This window comes from Tinamus guttatus, unplaced genomic scaffold (assembly GCF_059628265.1).
Source record: "Tinamus guttatus ecotype Peru unplaced genomic scaffold, ASM5962826v1 Tinamus_guttatus_pri_ptg000027l, whole genome shotgun sequence".
Classification (NCBI taxonomy): Eukaryota; Metazoa; Chordata; class Aves; order Tinamiformes; family Tinamidae; genus Tinamus; species Tinamus guttatus.
Genome location: NW_028288561.1, coordinates 5694877 through 5707559, shown reverse-complemented (window position 1 = coordinate 5707559; position 12683 = coordinate 5694877). Strand labels below are relative to the sequence as shown.

The following is a 12683-nucleotide window of genomic DNA, read 5'->3' as shown; positions in this document are numbered from 1 at the left end:
TTGATCTCTGCCGTGGAGCATTTTGACCCCTGGAATGAGCACCGCTGCTCTGGGAATAAGGACTTGGACCTGACGGGAGATGGGGCTGGCCGAATGTCTCCCAAGTCGTGAACTCGACACCAGGCTGCTGTCTCTCAAGGGGCAATCTGCTCCCTGTCTGTCTTGAACATCTACAATTCTGATTATGACACCCAACTGCAGAGCAAAGAGAGAGACGTTTGGAGAACTCGCCATTAATCACTAGCAAGTAACCTAATAAAGCATCCCCTGCAAAGGGACGTGCGCAGCTGTGGGGTTTGCAGCACATTATATAATTTAAGAAGCGACTTCCTCCCTTTTCCCCATTGCTCCCTGGGGCCGGTGCCCGACCACAGCCTGCTCCAAGAGAGCTGCAAATTATTTCTTCCTCTCTGCAGTCTGGAAGGCATCTGGGAAGAGCTGATATGTGGATTCCTGCTCCTTCGCTCGCACAATTCCCACCCCACACTGTTGAACCAGGAATAACAGCCTTATTGGATGCGCTCTTACATCTGGCTAGACTAACTGTGCATGGTCCAGTCACTTTATACAGATTTAATCTGTCTTTAAGCAAGGCAGAGATCCTGCCAGATGCCTGTGTGCTGCAGTGATTGGTATAAACACATATATCCAGGCACCAGAATATTTAAGCAGAGCCATGTGGATATACACTGTGCAACATCCAGCATCTTCTGGGTACTATATGCTAAGTCAATCAGTGATGAATTACCTACTATAAAGATAAATAACATTAGCTATGTATCTCCTATGCATGAGGATTCCTTTCCAAATATTTCATGTCAAAATAAAGAAAACACATCCTTATCTCTTGCTCCATTGCTGCACTATTTAGGCCAATATCCAGCGGCAGAGTGTGCAGCTCTTGCACACTTGAGGAGTGCACCAGGTTTTGTTAGGCTGTAAGTGAAAAAGGAGGAACCATTGCACAGATGACCCATCTCGCTTGAAGGATATGTGTTGATCTGGGGGAAATCTAAGTATTAACCATAAGGAATGCACGAAGTACTGAAAGTCAGGAATTTGGCCAAGTCTATGCAGTGCATCATATAACAAATATGCCATCCACAAGGTGTCTTTGATATAACTGCATTAAAATACAAAGCTGGCCTACTAACTCAGGTAGATAACCTGTTGAAAGGAAAGCATTCCTCATCAAATCAAACACATGGTATGTTAAATGAAACACCTAACCTAGTACATCATGTCAATGTTAAATCAAATTTGTTGCACGTTGAACAGCTATTCCAAGAAACAGATTGAATTATCATGCACAGCTAGTGATGACAAGATTACTGTGCATTAGCTTTTCATTAACTAATGTGCCAAATTCATATATCACCTGAGTTAAAATTAATGTATGGCATGACAAAGCAGATCTATCAATAAAAGATAAGACAGCAAGAGCATGAACTTGACAATGCATTTCATGTTATTTTCCAAAGACTATATGTTATTTTGTCAAATGCAACATTTTTGTTCCAAACTAACGATGGTCAAGACATATGAGAGAGATGCTTGAATGCACCCCTGCTGGAAAATATTCCTACTGGATTAATCAAGCTTTCTACAGGATTGGCAAGAAAAAAAAACACTGACAGAACCTGGAAAAAGTAAGCAAAGGGAATCATATTTATCTGTATACTACGATTTTAATTCTTGATCAATTTAAAATAATTGCCACTTCTTATAGAAGACTGTGAAATAACAATTTGCTTGGATTCACTGTATCTTATTGGATCTGAAGTCGTAGTATGCTTGGCAAGTTAAAAAAAAAAACACCTCTTCCCCCCCAAACAAGATGGAAGAGAGCTGCCCTACATATATCTATATGTGAGCATACAGACAGAGTCACAGACAGATTTTCCCTGCAAATCACTCTGGAATCAGGGTGATTTTTCCAGCTCAGGTGCTACCAGAGGACACCAATGACCGCTCACAGTCTGCACTCGCTGCTCTCACGGCTCTGCACAGACCAGGCTTTCATGCACACAAACAATACCTTAGCACCGCTGCGCTCCCAAACGCTGTGTTACATTTGCTTTATAATTGCCATTTTTTAAGCTGGTTTGATATCCATTAGTTATATTTAATGCATGTTAAAAGAAAGAGCTAATAGGCACTTATCATGAATCTAAATTAAAGCGAGGAAAGACAAAAAACCTTTTGCTCTGGCCTTTATAACTGCATGTAGCTGTAAAATACACAATTCTTTCTATCTGCTCCTGTGATATAAACAGAAATGCTAAATCTTCATCTAGTTTTCACTGATAGGAGTGGTTCTCTATTGAGCTTTATCTCACAATTTATGTTTTTTAATGGCTGGTAAATGGTTGCAGAATCATTAAAGGTTGGTTAACCTTCTCAGTCTAATTTTGACCTACAAGATACTTAATTTAATCATTCCCCCATAGAAAAAGATTGACTCATTACGTGCAGACATGTAGTGATGGCCATATTACATTAGATCTTCATTAACCCAAGTTAATAACGACTTTGTACTAATGGAAACCTCCCCTTCCTCATATTTTTTTTTCCAAATTGGAAAGTTCCCTTAGTGAATACTCTGCAGCTGATGGTAGATAGAGAGACAACAGTAATTGTTGATGGGAAAATCGAATACCTAAGAATACTGCAAAACTTACAACATTTCCGAAAAACAAAAAAGCGCAGTTCAACACAGTTTCTTGAGATTAGCTGTCTCCTACAGAGAGGACAAGAATCTCATGGTCCTACTCACACCAGGAGCACTTCACCCTTCAGTGGTTTCAGTCATCGAAGGAAAGTCTCACAGACAGAAATACAGCATCCTACGCAAGGAAAGAAGTCCAAACCCAATTACAATGGGGATCCTGAACAAGTCCTCTAAGTACAATTACACATACAATTAATTGTGTATCACCTCTGTATGGCAAGGAGCAAGCACCTCAAAATGTGACTTTTGCTGCTAATAAACAGCAGGAAGTGCCCATGTGCTACTTCTCCGTTTAATTGAAAGACAAAATGAGTGAGATTCTCCCATTTGAGACAAGAGGAGGAGCGGCCAGGGTCGCGGTGCTGCTGCCCGGGGCGATGTAGATGTTACAGCATGGAGCTCCTCGGGGGTGAATTTACCTTGCCAATAACTATGAACTCAGAACAGCATTTGGAGAGCTGCTGTAGCATCAAAGACTCAAACCTATCAGTGAACAAACCTGCATCTTCAAATAAAAAGAGAAATGTATTCGATAGGTGACTGGAAGCATTTTTCCATACTCGGGCTTCGAAATGACAGATGAGAAGTCGACTCCCCAGAGTGTTCATTGGAATCATTAGTAAATAGGAATGTGCACAAGATCTCGAGATGACAGCAATGCTCAAAACACTCTTGCACATGTAATAAATCGCAAATATGTTTAAATTAAACTGCATCCCATGCACTTCAGATAGAAAACTAAAGGAGAAACAGCACTGTCCTTGTAAATGATACTTCTTCCATACTAAGTGATAGCTGCTGTCACTCTCTTTTACCATTATTTTTGTAATCATTGGCAAATTTTGACCTTTCAAGCAGCTAACCTAATTCATAAAGGATGTCACTTCTTAATTAGTAGAGACATCAGCATCTCAGCCTCAAACAAGGCAAGAGACATCCTAATGAGAATAAAGAGAGCAAGTGGGTCCGGAGAGACAGCTGAGCAAGTCGAAGAGACTGCTGTCACCTGGAACTGAAATGGCACATCCTTATGGTTAAGAATAAAACAAACAGGACAGAAAATAAACGAAAGCACCAAACGCGGCTTATGTAGGGGCATGCCCAGCTTTGCAGATAACGCTTGCACAGCAGCTGCTGCCTGCTGAGACCCTGAGCACCTCTGAGAAATAACAGAAGCAAAACTTGGAGATAGGCAAAAGCAGATTCAGCCTCTGAGCAAATCGATGAGCCTCAGCTCAGCCGAGCTCCTGGAGATGAATCCTCTTGATTCCCACAGGCAAATGAAAAAAAAAAAAAAAAAAAGAAACTATGATTTAGGACAAGATATTCTGAACACCACCAACAAACTGTGCCTAAAAGTATGGTTAGGTCCTCTTCTGCTTAACTGAAGATACATGTAAGTAGTGAAATTATGTAGACTAGCTGCACAAAATTTAAGGCTTAATGCGTCTTTCACAAGGCCTGAATTCAGCCACTGAATGTTGGAGGAAGAGCCGTGCAGATATATAGCAGAGCATCACAATGTTTTCAGTGCACAGCGGGAAATCCTGATGGACATCTGCAGACTGTTAAGGAAATCAAATATTCCGAATTGACCCTAGGCAGTACTTGGTACAGCGCAAAATGAGAAGAGGAAGAAGATAACAAGAAAACACAGAGTTGGGGCATATCAGCACTGACTCGTTTTCCTGATTCATTGTGAAATGCCAGAAAGCATCACAGGATGTCTTAGGGAAAAGAGTGAGTTTTGCCTGACGCCTCTTGGTCCCATTCCAAAGTTGTCCCAAAAAATTCCCTTGTTGTCTTTAAAAATTGGTAAGAATAGGAGATGAACCACCAAAAGTTCCCTTACCTTAAGGACATGAAGCCAGCAGACGATGTGGCCTCTGGTAGACATTTGCACAGTCTGCAGGATGACTAGGCAGGCAACACCCCCACAAAAGCAGCCTAAAACCCCGGCTTCTAACAACCACATTTTGGTAGCAGCCCACCACATATCACAAACATCTGACTAGCCGGATCCCATGCAATTCCTGAGCAGCTACCACGTCTGTTCTGCTGAAAAGCTACCTTTGCAGCATTTGCTTTGTAGTTTTATGCTACATTATTTGTAGCTGTTAGTAAAAGGCAGCATAGAATGGACTGTGGCAGTGCTGTACCTCACTTCTAGAGTGGTGTCTGAACATTGTTTTCCACATTTTTTTTATATCAAGTTGGCCACTCTTCCTGGAAGGAAAAATATCACTCTGAGGATTTGCATTTTTTTTTTCTCACAGACCTATAATTCTCATCCCTGCTACTGAGACTGGATGTTTCTGTAATGGAAATTAAGAGGAGCAAAGATTTCATCCATCCACCTCCAAACAAAACGGAAAGCACTACAGCATACATCGCAGAACAGTTTCTTATCCTAAAAGTGTTTTTGGCTGAGCAAAAGAACTTGAACAAGAATATTGCAAGCACTTTTTGTGTAATGTAGGAGAAGGCATGTTGTTGGGCTGGACAAGGCCGTATTTCACAGGAGGTGAAGTGCCAGGAGAAGGCCACCATCCACGCGAGCTCCAGAGGATGGCACCGCACCGAGCTATGAACCGAGGCTTGTGTCCAATGCACAAGAAGTGCATCCAAGCTGTGAGGAGCTCTGGTGAGACCCATGGTGAGACCAGTGGAGATGCAGCCTGGCACTGGGAAGCTCTATCCTTACACAGTGTCTCTGCAGCAGGCGGGATCCGCGTCATTCCTACGGTAGGTTCTAGTGCTACCAAGAAGACCTGTCTGGTTCACGCCATGGGCTGTGCCAGGAGAGCTGCCCCTTGATTGAGCTTTGTGAGCCTGCGTGGGCGCCTTTTTGAACAAGGGCCTTCCCAAATGAAGCACACCAGCATCAGTTTCCCTCTACACTGCTAAAAGAACATTGAATGTTTTAATTATGAGCATCACTGTGGTGTTTTCGGAATGTTTCATAATGGAAGAAAGTGGTTTTCACTCACAGAGTCCTACTCATTTTTAAAAGTGAAGCTTTTCCTATTCAGTGATTCCAGAACTCAGGCATTGCTGTTTCCATTTCCTCCCTTGCCTGCAATTTTACCACCCAGCAACACTCCTCTTTGCAATTCCACTGGAAGAACAACCTGCAGGACACCAAGTATCTCTTCATTAACTGTACTACCAGGTTAGAAAAGAGGAAGGAGCCAGAAAGGCAGAATCCAAATTCTTCACGTGAATGTATATACAAACGCAATGATACGCCTTAAAAGATTAATTTCACAAGCCTTAAATTGCAGTTTAATTTAAAAACTAATTCAGCCTCATAATTGGCTTTCTGTTCAAATCACTGAGGCTAAAGATTTAAATTCTTAATATTCAGATGACTTTCAAGTTTCTGGCCCCATCTGTGCATTAGTCCATGGTCTTAATCTCTAAGGGAATCTTTGCTGGCATAGAAATAAAATAAACAAACTGGGACACTAATAGAATAATCGGCTTTTAAAATCCCTGGTATTATATATACTGCTTATTTTTATGAGATTTCTTTAACTCAATTTGCCACATATAGATTTGGCTCCCAGCTATTTCATTTTTTAAGTGGCATCACTACCAACAATTACTCTATGTGAGTTCCACGGAATCAGGAGGAGATGGAGCAGTTTTAAATTGCCCCATTTTTCATATATGAAATGCTAATATTCCTTTATTTTGGAGGATTTATTTTGGCCATACATAGAACTCTTCCACACCGCTCACTTTGAGGGCGGCAGGAAGAACCTCTCCTGCCTACACAAAACCCTGAGAAGAAAAGAGATGGCTGTAATCTTAGTTTAAAAGAAGTCACTTGGAATTTTGCTACTGACTTGAAAAGGACCGAGATGTATCCAGAGAGTTAGTGAAGTGGAAAGGATGGATGGGAATGGAAAAGGCCAATCTGACAGGAACAAATTGTTTTGGAGAGATGTGTTAATTTTTGACAATCTTTCAGTTAAAACAAAACAGATACAACCCAGAGCAAAGCACTCCAGTCACCGCGGAGCGTTTCACGGTGACCTTTTCAGAGCCGAACGCGTCAGTTAAGTGATACATCCATATTCAAACACAAGGTAAATCTTGTGCTGGTTTAATCAAGACTAAACTTTTGAAGCGACCAAAATAATTTTTCCTTGTATTATTCTGTTTAGTAATTAAATCCACATTTTTGTCTTTTCTTGTATTTAAGTGCTTTCACTCTATTTTATAGTGTATTTTGGGGGGAATAAGAGATTTTCTATGGAATCAGCCCTCGCTCTACTCTCCCCAGGGCCATAGCGGGGATGCTACCAGCCCAGCTGCACGATTGCACTGGCCAGGGTCAGGGCAGGCAGAGAGAGGGTTGCACAAAGGGGCAAAAAGATTAAAAAACCCACCCCAAACCCACCTCCTTCCTGCCACAAGCCGGCAGGGCCTGCGTGGCGGCTCCCGGACTGCGCCATTCCTGCAGCACGGATGAGGCGCAGCGAGGAAGCCCTGCAATCCCGAGCTCTCTATCAGGAAAGTTCTGCAGCGAGGAGAGAACTTTGCTGATTAAGGCTGCTGCAGGGAGCAGGGGAATTTCTGCTCCAGCTTGCAGCTGCATTTTTAAAACGTGGCTGTGTTCCTCATATAGAGGCACGGTTCAAAGAAGCAGAACATTATTCAGTGTGAGTAAAACATGGCCTTTTAAGATGCACTTTCAAACAGCGGCGCATTAAATCAAAACAAGTTGTAGGGGGAAGAAAGAAAGAGAAAAAGATGGTCCTGCGGAAGAGAAAATCCTACATCGCTGTTCACGCTCTGCATTTTTGGAAAGGCCTGAATTTAAACATCTGAACTGTCCAGTTGCATAACCTTAGGCTAGATATGCTAGAAATACAACAAAAGGTTTTCCAGAAAGTATCAAGAAAGGAAAAAAAGCAAAGCAGTTCCACTGCACAGCCAGCCCACGTTTGAAGATGCACAGGGGCCAGACACACACGTTCATGCTAAGGAGAGCTTCACTCCGCAGGGATGAGCCCATGATTTCAAGAACACTATACTTGGGTGCAAGATGCTATTTCAATTATTATAATCCTAGCTAGCAGCAACAACCTGTTATAATCATGATACCTGATGTTTGCTTTTCTCTTCCTACCCAGGCCTGGTTTCTAGGTGACTTGCATGCGCACAGAGCTCTCCCTGCAAGTCCGGGCACTCCGAGTGCTCTGTGTGTGAGAAGCCCCTTCTCCTCAGTGAGTATCCGAGTGTCTCTAGCGTCTCCTCATCCTGCTGCCGACTCTTTCCTCTCTTGGAAAATCCCCACGGAAGGTTACTTGTACTCCAGGCTAAAGCAAGGGGAGGCCACGGGCCCAGCAGTGCCTCCCTCCTCACGACCCTGCCCGCGCTCCCGTTTTCTCGGCTCACTGCAGCTCCCTCTGGCACATTCGCTCCGGGGGCTGCAGGTCACATCTGGCTTGGCCACCCTGTCCCCGCAAGGACCGGCCGCGCTGGCACGGCGCCCCGGACCCTTCCCTGTTCCCTTTGAATGTGATCTGCTCTATTGATCCCCCTCCACAGCCTCCGATGGGCATCTCAAGGTCACGGAGCTCTGCTCGCTCGTGCTCAGTGACGGATTTCTGATGGTTTTGCTCTGGGAAATTTCCACGGGTACAGCCTGAGCTCCTTGTGTTCTCCTCCCGCTTTTGCCCTCCTCCCCAGCAGGCAAAATTCCTGCTGCCTTCAAATGGGCACTGGCTGCCCTCAGAGTTAACATTTATCTGGGATACTCTAGTACTCTAGTGACTTTCCTCAAAAGAAGCAAACAAAATTGTTAAAAGCATCAAAGACACCATGGTAATTGCAAAACACGGCCCCTTTCATCACAGCCTTTCAATATGGGTGTATGGAAGATGTGAGAAATACCAATCCTACGGGATATCCAGGGAAGAACTCCCAGTCCCCAGGGAAGTCCCCCCAAATAGCTGAAACTGAATGCTGCACTCCTGTATCACAGAGTAAGCTTTTTAGCTTGCATGAAGCAAATTTTTACCTTAAACATATACACACATATGCATATATTCTTTCTAAATGCATATATATATATATATATATACACATACATAAACTTACTGCTGCATCAATACGTGCTATCTGCTACCTCTAAGAATATCAGCTCTGTCATTTGTCGATCATTGCCACAAATAATTACGAATTCTCGCTGCATATTTTCCCTTGCAAAGACTGCTGCAGTACCTCCTTAGCACTATAATATTCCGAAGCAGCTTGGACTATAAAGGAAGTTTCCAAATCTCTGCAAGATCGATGCTTAGCTAAATACATTATCTCGACTTGTCTCTACATAAAACAGGGATACATTACTTGGAGGCAAATGAACACACTGGCACACGCAGTAACTCTGTGACCTTTCTATCATTTTCTCAAAGATGTAACATCACGATTATTGCCATGTACACGGAACGAGGGCCTCCGATACCTGCGTTCCCAGGAGGTTCTACAAAAGCAAGGAACAGAAATTCAATACTAATATAAACCTTTAAAAGAATACTGATTAAACAGGAAAGGGAGAAAAAACAAATACATCAAAGACAAATGTAATTGCTTTTGAATAAAAACAGATTGGTTTCTACCTACCTGCCTTAAAGGCAGGCACTCCAGTCTGGGATGCAGAATACCAAAAACAGAAGCAGACACACAAGCATTTTGCAGGCAAACGTATCCTGTTCTGATTTAATAGCTCAAAGGCTTATCTGGATTTCAGACAAGAAGAGGATGCAATTTACTGCTTCTATCACACAAATGAGCAGAGCTAGTTAAAACATTTGGGAACACTTTGAATATTGATTTAGACTAGAATAAGATGTAAAAAAATTTCATTTGTTATGGAAAAGTCGTCTAAACCTTCAAACCTTGATGTGTCCCAAAGTGGCCTTGAACTGAAAGAAGGAAAAATCCTCTTGGGAGAGGTAAAGCATATCCAGAGGGAAGCTGCACCTGTATTCTCCTCCAGAATAATGCCACACTGCATCCCGAATATATGTCACCCCAGCAGCCCATTCCTCACAATGCCAAAAGACCATCAATCACGACTGCGATTCGCTCTGTTAAAAATAGTGGCCACTGGAGACTTTTCTATGACACCTCCAGCAGCAGAGAGGCCGTGATAAATGTTTGCCTGCACAAAGCAAAAATCACATGGTCTTTAACCCTCCAACTGGTGAACAACTGGACCCAAATTGATCTAGGAAAAAACTCAATTTTCACAGCCTAATTTCTACTTAAATAATGAATACATTCATATAAATTGTGTTCAGCAATAAGCTAGAAAAACCTCCTTGGTGTATTGGAAATGGGATAGCTTGAGCTGCACTTGAAGAACTATTCAAGAATATAGTTGGAAAGAAAATATTAAAGGTCCCAACAACTGCCTTTTTCCAAAAATATAAGCATGTTAAGGTAACTTGAATTCTGTGCATGACCTATACTCTCACTGGCTTTCCACCTATACATTTTCTGAAAATTACTACGTTTTTGCCCATTTCACCCTCTGTAGCAAAATATCTATGGGAATGGGGGATAAACCAGCAATTTCAGTGGGAATAATCCAGGTGCCTTTAACAGGTCTGCACCAAGGTCCCAAGTAAGAAAATTATTTCTTCATTCTTTGTGATACAGCCTTTATTGGAGTTTGACTGGGTGCCAGATATTGAGCTTGCAAACGACTGGATTAAATACCAAGCAGTGAGATATTGAGCATCTCGGGCACCGGGCCAGGGAATGGTCACCGCTGGGCTGGTTTCTTGTGAGAACTTGCTCCTTATTTCAGGATTTTGTAGCTAGAGTAACAGCACAGAACAAATGCAACACGCACGTGAGAGGGGCAATACCAAGAACTACTCTACAGAGCTGTTGCTTTTGCAAATTACATGTACAGGAAAAGATCATGAAATTCTAGGTTTCTTCTAATCCCAAGTTTGCACATTCTCTAACCAAAGTGATTTCAGTTGAAAAATTGTAATTTCCATCAGTGTCAAAACAAAGCGCCAGAAACAGAAAACCAATCCTACAATTCCTGTATTTCAGAAGGAAGCAGAGCTACTGGGTCAGATTAATGTTTGAATTTTTTCAGCCGTACCTGGTTTAGAGCCTTCATCAACAGATCCATTATAGACCTGGTTGATAAACTCCGGCCTGTTGTCATTCATATCAATCACATAGATGTAAAGGTCAATAGGATTCTCCACCTTGTTCCCATTCATATCCACTGCATGAGCTCGGAGCTGGGAATAAGCACAAGGAAAACATCATGTGAGCAGCAGGATCTGACAGAGAATGAGAGACCATGTTTTATTAAGAACTGACTTTGCTGCATAAACACTTTCCCAATAACGGAGTTGGGAATACCTGAATTCCAGATATTCCCAGTGGAAAGTAGTGGTGTGGTTTCCACCCAGGCTCTATAGACACACTGTTTTTCAAGCATTACAATAGCCAGAGCCATGGTGCTCCGGCCTCATTTGAAGTGGGGGCTGCAGCTTTATCGTGTTAGCAAAAACCATCAGTAATAACGCTGGAAAACAAGAGCATCTGTTTTCTGAACAAAGCGGACAGACACGGCATGTCAAAATGAGTAATTAATAAAACAAAGCAATCAACAATAGTCTGGAACGATCAGTAATCAGGTGAAACAAATGGATAGCTTTTTCATTAGCAGGAGCAGATGGCCGCGGAAGCGGCGCGCGCTCACGGAGGCGCCGCGCTGGGCACGGGCTGTGCAGAGTCACCTCCTGCACCGCGTGCGCCGCGCACGGGGGACACCAGCTCGGTGACACGACGGAGGGACCCTGTCCCTTGGGTGCTGCGCAGAGCTGGGGTCCTACCAGCCGCCCCACGGAGCTTCCCGGGCTCCGGAGCGTTCCGGCACGGCTCGGGATGCTCCCTGCTGCTGCGGAGGGCTGTGGTGCTTGATGCGTGACAAATAAACGTGCTAATTGTGTTAGTGCTCGTTTCAGTCCTCTGCTTCTGCAGCGCCTGTGATTGATGCCGCTTTCTCCTTCATGTAGGTGTCCACAAGTTCAGAGCTTAGAAAAAGCAACTGCGCTCTGTTATGACGGGCTGGATTAACGTTTAATCAAGCAAAGAGCGCAAACTTGCAGGCAAAATAAGCTAGCAGAAAAATATATTTTAAAGGAAGTTAAATGACACTTTTCCGTTAATGACTGAAGGAGTCTCACTTCATTTGCGGCGCAGGATGCACCGTTTGTATTTCACGATTTGCAGTGCTCTTGGTATCTGCATCCCTTGCCTGCATATAAACTGCGCTGACTCCCGCCTCTTGAGTTATCCTTCATCATGTCAGATGTAGCCATTCAATAACTTTACAAGTCAAAGGTCAGCCTGCCTTTGAAATAAAATAATTCAAAGCTAAAATTAAAGTTATTATCTTCAAACTGCGGCAGCATTGGGCTCCTTGGCGTATTTTTGGGAGCAGAAACGGTTCTATTCGGAGATAAAGCTGAGAGGAAAGCTGCTATCTTTCCCGTCGGATCTGCCTCTCCCCCTGCAAAGTTTTAATTACATTTGACAGCTTTTGTTTGAAAGCCCCAGGAATACGGCCCTTCCCAGCACTGCAGTTCTGCCTGCTTTTTGCGCGAGCGGGTTCCTGCGCGCAGGGAAGGCGGGATGCAATCCGCAGCAACCCCGTCAAACCCGCAGCGGGACCTGGCCTGGGTTACGAACCTCCAAACCCTTCCACACCACCTTGCGGCAACCACAGCAGGAGCCTCAGCACGCGCTTTCCTCCACGCACCAAAGTCAGACGGGCTCCATGGGACCCTCCCTGCGATGGGACACGCCAGGTACCTGGTGTCAGCCAGGACCACAAGGCACAGGTCACACTGCACTATCCAAACAGCAGAGACAAGGACACTTATGAAGCTGGCTCTCTGTA

The 12683-nt window shown here is 43.6% G+C and overlaps 1 protein-coding gene across 1 annotated transcript in view; it reads right to left on the bottom strand.

Moving 5' to 3' along the window:
• Positions 1 to 12683, bottom strand: part of CDH4 (cadherin 4) — a 376921-nt gene that overhangs the window by 69339 nt on the left and 294899 nt on the right. Inside the window, exon 6 of the mRNA XM_088528878.1 lies at positions 10869 to 11013. Coding sequence (XP_088385004.1) covers positions 10869 to 11013 — 145 coding nt within the window. The remainder of the gene's footprint in view (positions 1 to 10868; positions 11014 to 12683) is intronic.